Below are 19,067 nucleotides of genomic sequence, written 5' to 3'. Positions count from 1 at the left end.
GGCAAGGAACAATGTGACGAAGAAAGTGCAGCGTTATAGATGTTAATATTGAGTTGTCATCTAGAAGCAATCTACAAATGGCAAAACATTACCTGAAAGTATTGCATTACAGCTATGGTACAAAAAATGAAAAGTTAAGAGTTGCTCACATAAATATTCCCAAAAACACTTATTGGATCGCTAGTTAACAACATTGATTTGCTGAAAATGTGTATGTAGTTTAGATGTTAATGAATATCAGAAAGAATGCATCAAGAGCACGATACTCTAATCATTGAAGTTTCGATTTACTTTTTGTTTATTTAAAGCAAAACAGTTACTGGAACAAATGAAGTTGATTGCTATAAATCAATAAGAATATTTTTCGTCACTCGTTTTATCAAGTGATAAAAAATAGTATCTCATCTTCAATATTTGCAATATATCTAATTCAATAAAAAGATCTATTGTTATATCGTTTTTAAGTAAAGATGAATTTGAAAAAATACAGCTAAGAAGACTTCTTTTACTCAACCAGTAAAAGACTAGGCAACAATCCAGAAGTATATTGTCGAGTTAACCAAATCCAATTTACACTTTGTTTATTTTATCTGCTTTTTTACTAGTTGTAAGTATTAGAAACTTATTATTAAACGAAGAAGCTAAGAAATGATTGGTATAAATTTGTAACATTAAAGCACAATCGGAATAAGTACAAAATCTAATTTTTTTAAAATTGTAACAACAAAATAACAAAATTTTAAAGGTACAATAAAGAAAAGATTGTTTAGAGCATATTTTCAAAAATTAAGTTTTTGAATTGCTTGTTTATTTATGTGGGGAAGAACTTTTCGATGGTGTTCTACTGCACGTAAAATAAATTCCTTCTGCTTTTCATCTTTCGTAATAGATGTTGCATAGCCTCGAATTTGTTTAACAGCTCGTTCTGCTGTATCATTTACAGATTTCAGTGATTTGATATGCTCAAACATGTATTTAAAATTTGTGTAAGCTTTCCAAAACTTTGGGGATTTTGCCGACCAACCACTGTCCTCGTTTAGATATCGGAATAAATTTAGAATGTTGCTTGGTTTTGGATCATTTAAATTAGCCAAACTAGTACTCTGCTTCAAAAGTGGTAATTTCGGAAAGTCTATATCATGTTCACAGTTTTCTTTTATATTTTTCAGAATTGTTTTAGCAACTTTAGTTTTAGCACGATCAGATACCTCATCAGAATATAATGAAAGAGGGGACATTTCTTCGGTTAAATACCAAAGATGCCGATTAAATGTTTCCAGGGTAGCATCAGTAACATCAATGTCAATTTTTTTATAAATAATTAAATAGGGCATAAAATAGTCAAGTAAATTTTCAACACCTTGATACTTTCTCTATAAAACTTTCTTCATACTCTACCAGGTCAGCAAATGCAAACATTTTTGATGAGTACAAGATTGTACACATCCATCTAGCATGATGGAAGGCTCTAGGTGTGTGCCACTGTATATTTATTTGTTTTGGATTGAGTAACTGCAAAGCAAGTTGACAACATTCTCGATAATCATCTCTTAATGTTTTTTGAAATTTCCGGTTAAGTAAACCAGACAAAAAAAAATTATTCCTTCTGCATGTTTGGTCTTTAATACTGGTTCTTCGACTTTTATTTTTCTAAATGTAACACCTGTTCCATAAAATTTGAGACTGGTTTTAAACTTGAATAAAAACTTAAATAAACACGATAAAATTTTTTCTTTTGGTAAGTTCTTAGAATTAAGTATGCAGAATAGGAAAATAAAAATAAATTTATCACAAGACTCCATATCTTCAAATTTGATCAAGTCTGGTATTGGTACCTTGTACCAGCTTTTGTACAGCATTTAGGTCAAGTCTACTGGCACAATAACGAATCCGACGCTCAATGTTTGATATATTATTTTTAGACCATCCATTCTTGTACATATCCCGCTTAAGCATTGCACAAAAATCCTCTATAGTACGAGCTTCTGGTAAGTTTGCTGGATTGTCTTTTTTTTGAACAAATGGTATCTTCTGGGTTTTAAACCATTTTGTTACCGAATTAGCATAGTAAGATGTTGCTAAATCGGGCCAAAAGTTATTCTTGGTATCTCGATAATGTTTATAAATAAAAGGTTGCAAGCGCTTTTGTAAACACACTTTTAAATAGATCTCTTGATTTATCGCTTGGTCAGAAGGAACAATGTAAATAGATGTGAACCCTCAAGGGGAGATTGCCATCCATACAAGTAATTTTTTTTCAAATTTTGCAACATCATAATTCTTAACAATGTCTGGTGTCAATATTTGATCATTTGAATAGTTTGTATTATTACCAGCCAGTGTGCTATTCGACAAAGTAAAGTATGACTCATCGTCAATAATAAATTCATGGTTGCGATATTTTGAATAAAGTCGACCACATTTTTTTGACCCCAAAGCCTCTGTTCAGGAGTTCTGCTTGGTCTTTTTTTTCGTTTATAACAAAGAATAGGCTTTTTAAAGCATTTTAAGATTCGTCCGATGGTGCTTTTGCTAAAACCAAGTCTTCTAGAAGCCTTTGAAAGTGACACACCTCTTCGATTGTTAAACATTTTCCTTAATTTGATGCGGTTGTTTTATGTATTAAGAGTAGGTCTTCTTCCACATCCAGCTTTGCGACCCAAAGGTTTATTTTGATCGTAACTGTTCATGTATCTATAAATTGTAGCTTTTCATGTATCTATAAGTTGTTTGGAACCATTTCAAGATGGAGTAGCCCTCCATCTTGAAATGGTTCCAAACAACTTGTTTTCCATCTTTATGTTTTTTTTTATAAAAATTATACACACGACTTTTTAGGGCTTGTTGATTTGGCATTATAAATTGTTATCTAAACAAAAAATAATCATAAAATTTATATGCTAATTGAAAGAGGAAAGATAGAGCTTTCATTTGATACCAAATACTAGTTATTTTATCAAGTTAACTAATTAAATATCGCTAATTCAAGTTAGTCTCAAATTTTATGGAACAGGCGTTAGTATCTGAAGTTAATGAAAGTTTAGGCCATACCTCATTTTTAAAGTGTCTAAATGACTCGTAATTTGAAGATCTACATTTCCAAAAACTTTTAAGTAAACAAAAGACAAAACTCCTTCAAAAGTATGGTGCCGGCAGGCGCGCCAAAGTAACTTTTTATTAAAGTGTTCTTTAATTAACTTCTCAGAACCATTTATCCAACCTGAATTTGATGGAATTATGTCAAAAATCATTGCCACAAGGGTTTTTTTTTCTAGTTTCCATGCCTTTACAGCACCTATGGTAGCTGTTGCCTGACTTCGCCCAGTTGTATCAGGAATCCTGGATACACACAACAGTTTCCCTTCAGGTGCACTTGGTTTTCCCGTTACTACAATAGCCAAACTACTAGGGATTGCCGATTCTGGCTCTTTGACCATAAGCGAACCATGTTATTTTTTCTCCGTTTATGAACCGTAAGCCAGCCATAAATTTTATTCCCAGTGCAGTATTTCGTGCATGATTTTTTTTCACACTGTGTATTATTTTTGTGTTTCCCCGTTTCGCGCGCGGCTGAAATTAAAAAAGTCTGTGATTTTTACATAGATATTTTTTTCGCGCCATCATATTCAGTTTGATTTTTTTCAGTTTGATTCAAATTTTTTTTTTTACGATTGCATTATCATGCTCATCACGCGCATCATGAGCTTGATGCGTGTGTGTGCAACAATATTATCAAACTTCTCACCATTTTTCCTCAATTTACTTATGCTCATAACTGATCGATTATTTTTCATATATATGCTATTATATCTCTAGATAAAAAGTAACTATAAAACATAAAATTATTTGAATATCGTATGCAACATAAATATTTGTCATAAAAAATTTTCTCATCTCAAATATTGCGAATAATATTATTTAATAATTATTAGAGTCATTAAATTGAAACAAATTATATTTACTAATATTAGCTATGATACATAGTTTAGAATTATAATAGTGATCAATATTGATACAAAACATTTAGCCTAAAATCACAGTTTAAAAGAAAATAATTTTGAAAAGTGGGCTAATAAATGGGGTAAAAACGTTAAAGAAGAGCGGGGGGGGGGGGGGGGTCAAACTTCATAATTTTCCAAAAACCTTCTTATTTTCATTTTTATCGGACAAAACTACACACAAAACTAAAGGAAAATTTTTTTTTTGGGACACCCTAAATGTATATGTATCTATTATATACGAAGAAAAATAGCTTTATAAACTTAACATGTAAAAAAACTCGAACAAATATCAATTTTACCTGATGTAAATACGTTTGAGTTAAAACATATCTTATTCTCGTAGTAAAATCAATTAGCATGTAAAATGTGGTTTATAGGATTATGAATTCCACAAACAAATTTTTCCAAAGTTCCATTTTTTCAGATGTTAAACTAGAATCCTTACTTGTTTAGAAAGTCCAAATATTGAAACCAGGTTGCTAGGACTTTTTTCTGAGAATTGGATTTTTTTTAACTTTTAGTTGGGCTTTTTTCTGAGAATTGAATTTTTTTTTACTTTTAGTTGGGCTTTTTTCTGAGAATTGAATTTTTTTTTACTTTTAGTTGGGCTTTTTTCTGAGAATTGAATTTTTTTTAACTTTTAGTTGGGCTTTTTTCTGAGAATTGTTTCCTGTTCTCTACCTTACAGTTTGTAAAAATCTTCTCACTTTTAGCCTCGAGTTTCAAATTAGGTTTTCAGTTGTTGAATATTTAAAAAAACTCAGATGCATTTTGAAGTAATTATTAGTTCATCTTTAAACTAAGCTTTTGGCAAAGCAAATTGTTAAATTTTGATTAACAGGTGTCATATTTAATTGGAAGTAAAAAAAAACAAATGTACTTTATTGAAATATGAACAATGTACAATAATTTATTTTACAAGAAATTGACAATTATGTGATTATAAAGCTGTTGGACTCAATTCCTTGTCGCTGTCAAGCAGTAATCGATGCCAAGGGTTTACAACATTTAAAACAATTTTAATTAAAAAAATGTTTAAAAAAAAAAATTCCTTTAAGTATTTTCTTATACCAGAATACTTTTGCACGCGCATATTTCAATGAAATAAACTTTTAAGATTAATTGCTTCGATTTAGTAAAAGTTCATTTGTTTTTAGAATCGTAATCAACTTTTTGACGTTCCAATGAAAATTTGAAAGATAGTGGACTTTTCATTCCAAAGATTTCTCAAGTTATGCGTTTGTCCGGTTTCTTTTGCATGCTAATGTATTTAAAAGCCTGTTTATTTATTGTTACAAACAATTTTGTTGTTCTGTTATCCGGAGATAATTATTATATATAATAAACCTTAACTTGAATTATTGTTCATAGTTAGTCAGTTTAAATGCAACTATTTTGCATGATTCATCCATCCCTGTATGGTACCTAAGCCAGTATTGATAAAAGGCTGATTGGGAGACCTTTTTTTTTTTGCTACAATTTAAAAAAAAATTGTAATGTGCATGGTCAATTAAAAGAAAGAAGAGTTACTGAATTCGTATTTAACGTTTAAAAAAAGGATGACTACAAAAAAATATTCCTAAATTAAGCTAAAAAATGTTCCTTTACAAATTTAATGACCAATATGCATAGTTGCTTTCATTGCAAAGTTATTTTTTCTGAGGCATGTCTTCCACGTTGTCTCGTTTTCCTATAGGAAACATTTTTAAATAATCAAGATCTTCGTATGGTGATTTCTTTTCATACTCGTTATATCTTTCCCTACTTTTTTGTGGCATGTCTTCTATGTTGTCTCGTTTTCTCATAGGCGGAAGTATACCTATATATTTACGATTATCGTATGGTGATTTCTTCACTTCTTTCCGTAAGACATCTTCGCTGCAAAATAAAAAATGCTCTATTCAAAGTTAGTAGCTAATAAATTACAAAAGTACTTGAAATCTCTGAAAGCTTATGATTCCTAACTACTTCATAGCGCTATAAGAATTTTATATCTCATTTTAAATGATATTTCTTCTAAAAATTCAGCCGTCATAATGGTAACAATTAAAAACTTTACTGAAAGTTATCTTTTACTTTTATTGTGGGATTTTTTCTATAAGATTTTTGTTGTGGCTTTATTTCCATACGATATAACAATTTCATCAAAAAGTTGATGTTAAAATTAAAGACTTAATACATCATAAAGTACTTCTTTTTGAAAAGTTCTTTCTTTTTAAAGACCTGTTTTAAAAACTTCATTAAAAAAAAAGCGATCCGAAAAATGAAGTTATATTCATGTCAAAGTTTTCTAATTAAAGGCAAGACGAATTTTTTTTAGGTTAAAATCTTTAAGGTTTGTATTAATAACTGAAAAAATTAACCGCAGACTTTGTTATTTTAAATTCAGTTGTTTTTTTTTTTGTTTTCAATGTAAAATTTTACCTTTCAGAATCATTCACCTGCATAAATTATCACTAACTGCATAAATCATCACTATCTACGTTCTTAAACTAATGTTTATCTGAGTAGTTCTAAAAACTAAAAAAAATCTCAAAAAAAAAATTTTTTAATAGTTTTTATAGTTTTAAGAAAAAAGATACAATTAAACTTGCTAAATATATTGAATTTGTAAATTCTTCTTCTATTTTTTTCCGCAGTAATTTATTTTACCTTTCGGAATCATCCATCCGGTCGTTTTCGTAACCTTCATCATAGAATGGTTTTGCTAACGCCTAGTTGTAATATAAAACCAAAACAAAACAGTTAGCTTTGTTTATAACGCTTGATATTTTAGGACAGTTTTATCTTCTTACTTTACACATACGCAACACAGTAAAAACTCACCAATGAAAAGCAAAGAGTAGCCAGGAGAAATACGTAACTCATTCTCTCGTATTTTCTTTCGAATGACTAGACGCAGTCTTATATGCTTCTCAACAGATCTGGTTTAAAACTAGTATAAAACAAGTTTTTTTATTATATTGTATAAAAGTTAGGGGGCGATACGGTAGGTAATTTTTTAATACGCTTTAACATGGTGCTACAATATTAAGATCAATTAAATATCGTTATAATAACGCTAATTTATCATGAAAAAGGTTCATTGCTCAATGTTTAAAAAATATAATCTTTTTAAACTTTATTTGGGACCGGTGATGCATTAAAGCGTTATTGAATTTTTAAATGATCTGATGTAAGCGAATATAAATATTTCTCTCAAAGCCCAGATTGTGATGTTTCACTGTCTAAAACTTTTTAAAGCCAAAAACTTTTGTTTATTCTTCCTTAATCAATATTTCTTCTGACTTTCTGTTTAATTCTATACTTCTTCTGATTATCAAAAACGTCTTCTTCTATTCCTCTTTTATTCACTTTAGAACTTCTTGCTTATCCAACTAAAAAAGGTCCATTCTTCTCTCTTAAACTCTACTACGATGAGCTTTTTGGAGTTTTTGTTTGTTTTTAGTTGCGATACACATTCATCATATATTTACAAAGCAGGTTGATGAGCCTTCATGTTTACGTCTTTTCCCAGTTGTTTTAAACTTTTCTTTTTTCCGCTTTATCACTGTGTGTGTGTCTATTCCAATCTATATAAATAATGTTTTTAACTTGGTTTTTCCTCCTCACACAATAAATCCTGACTTATGTATTAGTATTATGGTTTAGTACTAGTCTAATGATACTATTTGGTAAAAATCAATTTGGTATTATTTTTTTGTATATAATAGAAATAAGATTACTTGCTTATTAACATTATAATTATTTCTGTTCGTTTTATGCTTTACATAATTGACTTATGAAGATAGGATTTGAAGCTTTTGAAATAATTTGCAAGTGATGCAAATTTTTCAAAAGTGATGCAACATTAAAAGATGAAGCTATCTAGAAATTGAGGACCATAACATCATTTGCTTCATTCGCTTAACAACCTCACTTGCCACAATCCCAGGAAGCCTTATTGACACAATTTAATTGCCAAATTGTAAATAGTGATCCATATTTGCCAGCAGTAAGTGAAGTGTATTCAACTGTTGAACCTTTTGCGGAAAGAAATCACAGGATGAAGATCTTACGGAGAATAGTTAATGTCGTACTCTTTCTTTCCAATCTTAAATTAGCTTTTTTTGGTTCCAGTAATGATTCTCTGGTGATCCAGAAAATGGAGACATTCAGGCAAATTAATTTTCGTTGTTCATAATATCAAGAACTAGATGGTCTACTCAAATTGAAAATGTCAAACCATTTGCTCTGCTTTTACATGCAATGAAGAACATCTTTAAGGAGATCAAGTCTCTCAATCCCACGGGCAGATGCTCGAAATCAGCTTCAATCAATTCAAAAGTATAGTATGAGACAAAATTACTCAGACTCCTAGCATATTTTTAAATTTGAATCTCATACTCTATAGTTTTTCAAATTCTATATTTTATATTTCTAATATTCGTATAATATTTTTTTTTAGCATATATTAAAATTATTTAAATCAATTTGGTTTTTGTTTTATTGGTATAACATATTTTATTATAGGGTATGAAAAATTTTATCGCATACTTAATATGTCAAAGTTTGAACGTGTTCTGTTGCAAACCTTGTGGCTGAAATCTTTTACAATAAATCATGTGGGATGCAACATTTTATATAGCAAGAGATAATATTGATTGTCTAATGAGCCACATCCAACATTTTTGTGAAGTGTTGGATATAATTCTACGAGAAGCAAAACAAGTTGCTCAGAATGAGAGCATTTTGTCGGACTTCTCTCTCAACAGACGACTATCAATACAATCTGAGGCAGAAAAACACTACAAAGAGAATGTATTCTTTACCATTCTTAATACATTTCTCGTCTGGACATCAACTAGCAATACAACGCTCTTAGAAATGAAGACATTTCCTCTGCTGCCAATTAGTTTTTCTGCTGCCAATTAAGTTGTTGATAACAAATTAGGTGTAGATGGAGGGCAGGGATTCCTTAAAGTTACACTGTAATTAACTCTAAAGCCAGAATGAAAAATAATAAAAGTCCAGAGAAATTGAGTGTGACGGATAAGCGTGCAAAGGGTTGAAAGATTAAAGGGTTTGCAAAACTTTTGTATTGGTCATTTTGCCTTCATTGAACGAAAAATAACGTAGTTTGCGGTTAATTTTGGATTAGTTAAACATTTCATTCTTAGATTACTCAGTATCTGAAGACTTAAAGGTTTTGCTTCAAATAGTTGGAAAACAAACTGCAGCATCAAAGCACCCGTGTCCGTATTGCGTAACGTCTTCTCCTGATTTTTAAAAAGCTGATCATTGTACTCTAGAATCTTTGCGTAGAATTTACGACCAATGGATGGCTGATGGTGCAAACTTGAAAAAACCAAAATAGTACACAAATATTGATAACCCTCTTTTCTATTCATCGACATGAAAGGTGGAGTCGTCAGTATGATAAATAGCTTTTAAATTTGATGAAAAAATAATTTATTAAGTTAGTAATTAAATACTCTATTTTATCAGTTGAATCGTAAGGTTTTCAAAAATGACGACAAATATTTTTTAAATAAACTTGAATATCTTTTGTACTTCTTATTTTCTATAGGTTTAGGTTACTAAATCTAACAAGCTCTCGAATCCATTCATAAGGATTTCAATCAGATTTGACGAGTAAGAAAAATTTGAGAGCGCAGCCCAATCTACATAGAGGCGTTAAAAAAATGCTGTTGTTGCTTACAACTACAAGCACTTATGGTAATAAGTAATTGTGGCAAACCCTACTCGGCCCCTATCAGTCCTCCCCTAGGGTATGGTTCCTAAAAAACCCTTTTCAATTTTTTGCTTGTTTGATATCAAATTAGATCGAAATTCATCGAAAGATTTCAAATTATATCAAACCAAAGTTTTTTTGTTTAAAAGTTAAGACCATTTCAGGGAGTAATTGGGGGTAATTTTAAGCTTTGCATGGTCAAAAAAAGAAAAGAGTTTTTGGTGGAATTTAAAATCTGTCAAAGCATTTTGATCTAACTTATGAAAGAACAAAAAAAAAAAATTTATGAAAAAGGAGACGTAGCTCAAGAAGGGAGCATTTGAGGGTTGGGGCGGGGTTGGTTTAGCTACAATTACCTTAAGTTTTTGCAAATCATTCTCATTCGACACTGGTATCAACGTACTAAATAAAGTTACATTTTTTGAATGAGGAAAGGTTTCTGATAATAATCGAAAGAAGAATCTCTTAGGATGTGTTGCAAGGTCTTAGAGCATGTTCCTATGCACCGTGAGTACCTGGCAATGGTGATTTTATATTGTTAGAAGTAATAGGTATGCACCAGTTCACAATGATAAAACGCAAACAAAAACAGTTGCAGTTTGGACGACTGTGTATTTTCCCCTGTAGTTTTGATATTTATTTTTAGGTTTTTAGGCTCTTAAGTCAACAAGCAGTATTTAGAACAGAGGAGTAAATTTAAAGAAAAAAAGTAACAGCAAATTTTGGAGATAATTAACTTTATTGTTGCTGGGGAAAATGGGTTAAGATGACGAATGAGGCAAGATGACGACCTACCTTTATCTTTAAAACTCAACTAAAAATGTAGGGTGACAGCAAACGAGAGGAAAGTAGTTTATATCTGCTAGATTTACTTATGCTTTCTTTATAGATTCTATTTTCTGGATGAAAGATAATAATAACGTTTTTCCTATATTAAGAAAAAAACAATTATTTACTTACATCTGATTAATTTCATCATCACTTCACATTAATTTCATCATTACTTCACTAAGTGAAGTAATGAGGAAATTAATCGAAGGTAAACAAGAAATTAATCAAATTTAAACAAGAATTTCTCATTCATTTTGATCAATTTGGAAGCCATACAAGTCGTGTCATTATGATAGCTTATTTTTATATAGTTCTAAATTATTTTGAAGATTGTGTTGCCTAGGGGTAAGATGAATGGGGCGAGATGACTCGTTCGTCGTTTCGCCGAAGTACATGTTTTAACTCTTGTGAGGCTTAGTCATTATATACTTGCTTAATTATGCATCAAATTATTTTGTTTGACATTTGTTTTATCTTTTTGTGTTGGAAAATGCTAATAAATTGCTATGAGTTACTAAGAACTGCTATGAACTGCGATAAACTGTTACGAACTGCTATAAACTGCTATTAACTGCTATGAACTGATTAATAGGCTTTATTTTGCATAACCCTAAACATGGCCGCCGAGAGGGAGTGTAGACGGGGAAGATTCCCGGGACCCCGTATGTGTACAAATCATTTTTTAAAATAATTTTTAAAAGATATAGTTTTGATTTCTAAAAGATTTCATCAACTTTTTTTTAATTTTCAATGATTAGAGCACGCTTCATTTGGTCCTGAGTATATAATTGATCATTATGAGGACTTTTTAAGAAAACTTCCCCGAGGCCCGAAATTTCTCTCGGCTACTATGACCCTAAATAAATATATAATTTAATTGTTTTAAAAATTATATAACCATGTATATTATATATCTTATACACTATAACTTGTGATATCGTATTATTTGAGAACGTATTGATATCATGGAATTTACTTTTTTTAAAGTTGCCATCTTACCCCGCATACAGGACAAGATGACAATTTTAGGTAACATTGGCTAATGAGTTTCTTCCAGGTTATTTTCAATTCTTATAAGGTGTTTTTTGATACAAAAGTGACACATAAAAACTTTTTATCAATTCTTGACAATGTTTTACATATTGAAACAGTCATTAAGAAATATATAAGTGTTTTTCAAAAGGGTTGTCATCTTTCCCCACGTTCCCCTATTAGTTAATCATCACTAATCATCACTAATAATCATTACAGTTTTCAAAGACGTAAAAAGATTTCTTATACTATTATGCAAAGCTCATGAGCCTTAGGTGATATTTAGTGCACTGAACCCACATTTCCTCAGGTTTAAATGTAAAAGAGATTCCAATACAAACCAAACAAAAACATTCCTCTTCATCAAAGTAATTTTCATAATTCGGATTTTTTCCATTTAGTATATACTTCTATTTTTTGTTGGTTTTTTCTCATCTCAACCTAAATCATATTAAACTTTTTTTTTTCTTTCTTTTTCTCTTTTATCTGTAAATATACCTTTTTTTTTATTTTTAAAATTCTTTTCTTTCAAACATTTTATGAATCTATCAATATTTATGAGCTTCTTTGATTTTTTAATTTAAAATTCTTTTTTTTACTTCAGCTTTTTTGAACGTTCTCAAAACTTCAAGAATGAAAACTGCAGGCACAAGATATTGACTAAAAATGTGAACATTTAGTGAAAAATTTTTTTTTAAACCCAACTTTTTTTAAACCCAAAAAAGTCTTTAGGTTACGTAATTTTTGATAAACTGGTAGCTATTGTTGCTTTTTGGGTAAGCATTTATTTAAGCGGATTAAAATTAAAATATCTTTACGCTATTTTTCTTTTCGTTACAAGTCCACTGATGACGAAGATGTGTTATAACAAGTTTTATATCAAATCTTTTGTAATGAATTTAATTATATATTTTATGACTTATATTACATAACTTTGCACTTTACTTTAAAAGAAAAACATGGCAAAAAATAAAAACATCACAATATTTTAGATTCAAACTTATTATGAGTTTTATTGTCTCACTTTAAGATAAGATAAGATTGTTAGTGTTTTTAAAAATATAGGGGATAATCGTACGCTTAAAGGAAGTTTTTTATCTTTGATTAATAAGATAATAGAATAATAAGATAAGATAACTATTGTTTTTAAAATAGTATGTTTTGGGGAGTTATATCTAGGCATGCTATCGGTCAATTGCTGAAAATTGATGGAATTTGGATCGATACAAATACAAAGATATTTTACAAAACGTAATGGAGCCAAAACGAAACATGCTGATTATAACCTGTTATTAGAATTTAATTGCACGAAAACGACCCGAATCATACTAAAAGACCCAAAGCAAACTACAAGATCTGTAAATTTTGAAAAAAATTAGTCATAAAAGTAAAAGCATAGTTATCAAAACAGCAAATATTTATAAGTGCAACGATATTGTTTTTTTCTTGCAAACCATGCTCATTACATATTGTTAAAAATCTTTGTTTTAAACAATAGAAATTAAATTAAATTAAAGTCTGTCGGATTCATCGAAAAACAACAATATATATAGCTAGACATTCTGAATACTTTAAGAAATTACCCTAATGATGATATAGAAATTGAGATTATTTACTTAACTACTTTCGCACATAACTTCAGACATAATAAATAATACAAAATATCAACTAGTTTTGTAAATACCTAAAGCACAGTGGTTTCATGTCCAGGGAACTACTCTATCTATTATATTGCTGTAGACTACCTGTTTATGAATATTAAAGTGTTTTCTATTTTTATGTTTAACAACAGAAATATATACAATTAAGGACAAATAACTTATACATAAAATGATTACAAATGCAATAAAGAAAAAAATAATTTGTAACGGCTGTTAAAAATTGGCTTTGCAAAGTTCTTTAAAGCTAGTTTTATAGAACTTAGCAAATCCAGTTTATGGCAAACTGCAAGAATAACTAAGTATTTCATTCAAACTAATTTTTATTTGACAAAAACAAATGGGTTATTATGTGTCTTTTATGATAATATATGAAATATGAAAAACGAAAACATGAAATATCTGGCCGCATTTTGCAAGATAATTATATATTTGAATAACTTTTTAAAATGTTTTGCTTTACCAAATGAATTTTAAAAAAGCACATTAGAAAACAAAGCTACTAAAAAATTAATGCATAGTGGAATATGCAATAAGGAACGTATAGAGTTGTCGTGGAAAAAAATAGCGACGTATCGAAAAAAATAACAAAAAAATACACAAAAGTAAGGCTGGTGAATGAAGGACCAAGAGAGTGAAACCAGATCTTGACAAAAAGTTTTATTTAAGATTTTTTATATTAATCTTTTCTAAGATTTTTTTTTTTGTTTCGCAAAACTTTTTTTAGTCACTTTAAAATTTTCTTAAGAGGTCTATTTTATCATTAACGAGCTTTGTTTACACGAAAAATGTTGAAAAAATTTACAAATGTTCGTCTTGAAAAAATGATAAAATCTGTTCGTGCCGAAAACTAAGGCCGGGTGAATAAAAATGAGTAACTGCTTTTACTCAGTAATTGGTCAGCTTTACGTAAATAAAAAGTTCAGCAGTTTTTTTCATATTTTTATTCGCGTAAAGGTAAGCAATTTACTCAGTAATTGCTCAATTTTACGTGAATAAAAACTTAAGAAAAGTTGTTGAAGTTTTTATTCATGTAAAGCTGACCAATTACTGAGTAAAAGCAATTGCTCATTTTTTATTCACCCGGCCTCTAATTTCCTTTACCTTTATGTAATTTGTTTAGTAATTTGTCAACGCGTGAAATAGTTTATCATGAACAGTATTATTAAACAAATGCTATAAAAGTTTAATAATAAGTTGCACCTCAATCTCTTATACGTCCATGCTTACTTTTGCATGCGCTAATTACCCTGATACCAACACTGGAAGACGAATTCATTATGTTGTGGATGGTTCTGTCGCTGGAATTTTGGTCCGCGAAAATTTTTATCCCAGACCAATATTATCGTTGAAATTTTTGGTCCGGCCGGATTAACTTTTGCGATAATTTTGGTCCACTTTGAAAAAATCGATCCGTGTTAATATTTCTTTTTTAATTGCGCAAATGTGGAGTTTAGATAACGGACCAAATTTTCGATAAAACTTTTGATCCCTACGACTATCTTTTTTTATGCGCTTTATTTTTTTATATTCGCTAATTTTGATTTTTTTAAAGTTCGAGTTATAAATTAACAAGTTTAAATAAATTATAACATGTAGTAAGTATAAAATGGTATATTAATCATAGTAAGTTGCTTTTTACCTCAGTTTTAGGTGGCACACCCTACTATTTTTATTTCCCGAAATATCTTTTCTCGAGAGTGGTTAATAAGCTGAATAGATATTTACAGCCTGTCAATGATTTGTCATACTTTATCATAATTAGTGATAAAGAATAACGGTAGCTAACTGACTTGGAAACACTGCTGGATAGTCCGTTTTTATGCAGTTATAGTATGAGGTAAAGTTGGATACTTAAAACGTTTATTGCTTAAAACAGTGGCAATCCTTTTATGGAAACAAAGAAGTTTTTAAATCTGAATATCTATATATATATTTTTAAATCTAATAAAAATAATATATATATATATATACATATACATATATATATATATATTTATATATAGGCGTCCTTCTCTATTTATGCATCCATGCATATGTGTGTATGTGTGTATGTATGTATGTATGTATGTATGTATGTATGTATGTATGTATGTATGTATGTATGTATGTATGTATGTATGTATGTATGTATGTATGTATGTATGTATGTATGTATGTATGTATGTATGTATGTATGTATGTATGTATGTATGTATGTATGTATGTATGTATGTATGTATGTATGTATGTATGTATGTATGTATGTATGTATGTATGTATGTATGTATGTATGTATGTATGTATGTATGTATGTATGTATGTATGTATGTATGTATGTATGTATGTATGTATGTATGTATGTATGTATGTATGTATGTATGTATGTATGTATGTATGTATGTATGTATGTATGTATGTATGTATGTATGTATGTATGTATGTATGTATGTATGTATGTATGTATGTATGTATGTATGTATGTATGTATGTATGTATGTATGTATGTATGTATGTATGTATGTATGTATGTATGTATGTATGTATGTATGTATGCATGTATGTATACGTGTGCGCTTTATGCTATATTACAATATAACATAAAACACATATAACAAACATAGAACAAAGAATAACAACTATTTGTAATATTAGGTGGTATAAACAAATCTAACATTAAAAAAAAAAAGCTACTTACAACCACAACACCGAAAAAGATAATTGTTCATTATTGTTTTTGGCACTTAACACATGTTACATGAAACCATTACTTGCATAATCCACATTGTATCATTGGTTGTTCATTGCTTGGCATTCTGCAAGTGCAATATATATCTAAAAATTCAACTTCTGAAATATGCAGTGAAACTCTCCGCACCTTCGATGGAAACTGTGTCAACTCTAACTTTTCAAATGACTTTAACAAGTGTTTTCTCATGCCTTCCTGTATGTATTTTACAACAGATGGGTCACTGCCAAAGCAAAGTTCACAAGCATTAGCAAGTGCAAAGAGCCCACAGTCATTTGAGCCCAACTGATACTGCACATTTACATATTCAACTTTAATTTTTTTAGTACTAGAGTGCAAAAGATCAGCAACCGTGTTCTTTAAAGACGATGTCAACTTATTATGCAAGCTGTCATAAACCCTGACTGTCCCCTGTGTGCAGCCAAGTGTTGCTATAGTGATCCAATGTATACCACCAAAATTTAGACATTGAATAAACTAGAGATTGGCCAACCGTCCTATGTGATCATTTTATTCGTTAATATGGATTATGTCGATTAATGATTAAAAAAAAAAACCAAACGATTAAAAAGTTAATTAGAGCGAGTTTTCTATAAACGATCGCGCGACAAGAGAGCGTCTAAATGATTAAAACGATTAATATTCATGAAATTTGATTTTTAATCGATTTGATTTTTTTAGTTAAGGTAGCTGCAATAACTCGATTAAATTATTGTTCAGTTTACTTTTGGCTGTTGAAGTGGTTGTGCTGTAAAAAGTGAGAAGAAAATGCCGTCTTTGATTTGGCAATATTTCACAAAATGTGAAGGTAAGATTTTTGTTAAAGTATAATAAAAAAAACAAAGTGTGTTTAATAATTTTTAATGATTTTTATCCTCATTCCACAAAATGTAAATGCAATACTTTTCTTTAAAGAAAATTAAATAATATTTAATGGTTTTAGCCTTTTTCCACAAAATGTAAATTAAGATTTTTCTTAAACAAAATAAATAATTCCATACTATTTTATATCTTAAGTTATTAATGAAAAAGCTTTTAAAGGCACTTTTTAATGTAACACAATAATACGAATTGACTCTCCTTTGTAAGTACAATATCTTTAAACATTACAACAAAATTAGTGACAAAAAGTTAAAAAACTAATTATTTACTACCTATGTAGTGCATAAAGTGATTCATATATAGTTAAAGATTGTTGTATAACAAAAGGTAGTTGCATAGAATGAATGATAACGGCCTCATACCATGTGTAGACCCCCTGACCCCCCAGCCCTCAGCCCGTCCTCTGGATCTAACATCAACAACTCAAGTAATTACTAGGTCTGCATATGCTTTGCCACAGACAAATATAGTAATTTTTGTGTTTTTAGGTGATAGAACCCGATGTGATACATGCCATGAGAAAGGTCTATCTGTCTATTTCTCTTACAAAAGTGGATCAACATCTACCATGCTATTCCATCTTAGAACCAAACACCCAGAACAAAATGATAAATTGGAAAACTTAAAGAAGAAAAGTGTGGAGTATAAAATACGATACTTGTCACAAAAAACAGGAAGTTGTTTGGACTCAAAAAAGTCATCTGTAAAGTATGGATACAAAAGTCCTTGCCAACAAGAAATTGATATGTCTATCACAAGATTTCTTGTACGCTTGAACCTACCACTACATATTGTGGATACTGATGCATGGAAAGATTTTCTTTTTGACATCCATCCTGAGGCAAACACAAAGTGCACCAGTACTTTAGCAAAGTATAAGGTACCTCTACTTCATAATTGCCTTCGTGATGCCATGAAGTAAAAACTTGAAAATGATTTAAATGGCCAGGCAGTTACACTAACAACAAATCACTGGACATCCAAGCCTTGAGACTCATTTCAATGCTTCACAATACATTACATTTGTCTGATGTGAAGGTTGTATTCATACACTATAAAGTTGCCAAGTTCAAAGGCAAGCATACTGGTGTAAACATTGGCAAAGAAATTGATAAACTGATTTCCCTGGACTTTCCTGTTCTCAAAACTTCAGATCAGATTTTTGTGTTGTGGATGGTGCTGCAAACATGAGGTCAGGTTTGAGCAATGCAAAATTTGGAATTTGGAAGCCTTCAATGCATTGATCACAAGCTTAATAATATTCTTCAAATAGCTTATACCCAAGGCATGCAAAACGAGGTGGAACTCACACTGCATCATGATTCAAACAATGGTGCAGATGAAGGAGGCAATTTTAAATCTAAATGTGTATGACATTTCAAATAATTTTGAAAAAGTTCTCTTGACTCATGGGGATATCACACCTCTAAAGGAAATTCTCCCCATTTTGCAAACAATCAAGAAAACAAGTGAGTGGATGTCTTGTGACAAATAAGTGAGAAATGATTTTGCTCTTGTGCGAATTAAAACTTTGTTTTTGACTCTCAGAAAAGAGATTCAAAAAGATGCAGGCTCTCATTCATAGAAAGCTTTTTTAAACAAAGCACTTGATCTTTTGACAGAAAAATTCCCATTGGAAGGTGCAAAGATTAGTGCACTTGCTCTTGGACACTTGTTTAATCCAGTTGTATGAGGTTCACTTCTTCCAGATGATCTAAAAGAAAGCATGATTAACTTGTTGATAGAGGAACAAGAATCCACACTTCTGATAAAACAAACTTATCCGTGTTGAACCAGAATTGCTGTTTGAACCAAGTGATGATCCTTGTGAAGAGAACATGGAAGAGTTGCTTAACACTTCGTTAGCTGCCCAAGGGTCACTGTCTCTATGTTCAATGGAAATTGAGCCTCTTAGATCAGAGTTCAATGACTATGCACTGTTGCCACGCGTTGGAACAAACACAGACATCCTGGAGTGGTGGAGGAGTAATGAAAAGGTAATTCCAATGCTTGCTAAAATTGCAAGAGGGGTATTGGCCATTCCACCAACTTCATCTTCATCAGAGAGAGCTTTTTCCACTGCAGGGAAATTGCTGACAAAACATAGGCATAATCTAAATCCAAAGACAACTGAGAAAATGATTTACATCAACAAAAATTATGATAATTTAAAAGACTTGGTAAAAGGAAAGTGGTATTTG

The 19,067-nt window shown here is 30.2% G+C and overlaps 1 protein-coding gene and 2 pseudogenes across 1 annotated transcript; 1 reads left to right on the top strand and 2 right to left on the bottom strand.

The window, feature by feature from the left end:
- Window positions 1-779: 779 nt before the first annotated feature.
- The window catches only part of LOC149885439 (uncharacterized), a 175,183-nt pseudogene continuing 156,895 nt past the window's right edge, over window positions 780-19,067 (bottom strand).
- Window positions 5,532-6,926, bottom strand: LOC149885446 (uncharacterized). The gene is made up of 3 exons (XM_090096474.1): window positions 6,828-6,926; window positions 6,654-6,715; window positions 5,532-5,879 (listed from the first exon to the last, which is right to left on the bottom strand). The coding sequence occupies exons 1-3, from the start codon at window positions 6,867-6,869 to the stop codon at window positions 5,651-5,653; spliced, it is 333 nt and encodes a 110-aa protein (XP_089952600.1). The 5' UTR covers window positions 6,870-6,926; the 3' UTR covers window positions 5,532-5,650.
- On the top strand, window positions 18,185-18,963 carry LOC149885445 (uncharacterized; annotated as a pseudogene).

Source organism: Hydra viridissima, unplaced genomic scaffold, assembly GCF_058129835.1.
Source record: "Hydra viridissima isolate aposymbiotic clone 2 unplaced genomic scaffold, HvirCarnegie_v1 scaffold_8, whole genome shotgun sequence".
Classification (NCBI taxonomy): Eukaryota; Metazoa; Cnidaria; class Hydrozoa; order Anthoathecata; family Hydridae; genus Hydra; species Hydra viridissima.
Note: the sequence above shows the minus strand (reverse complement) of the source record. Positions and strands in the feature narration are given on the sequence as shown.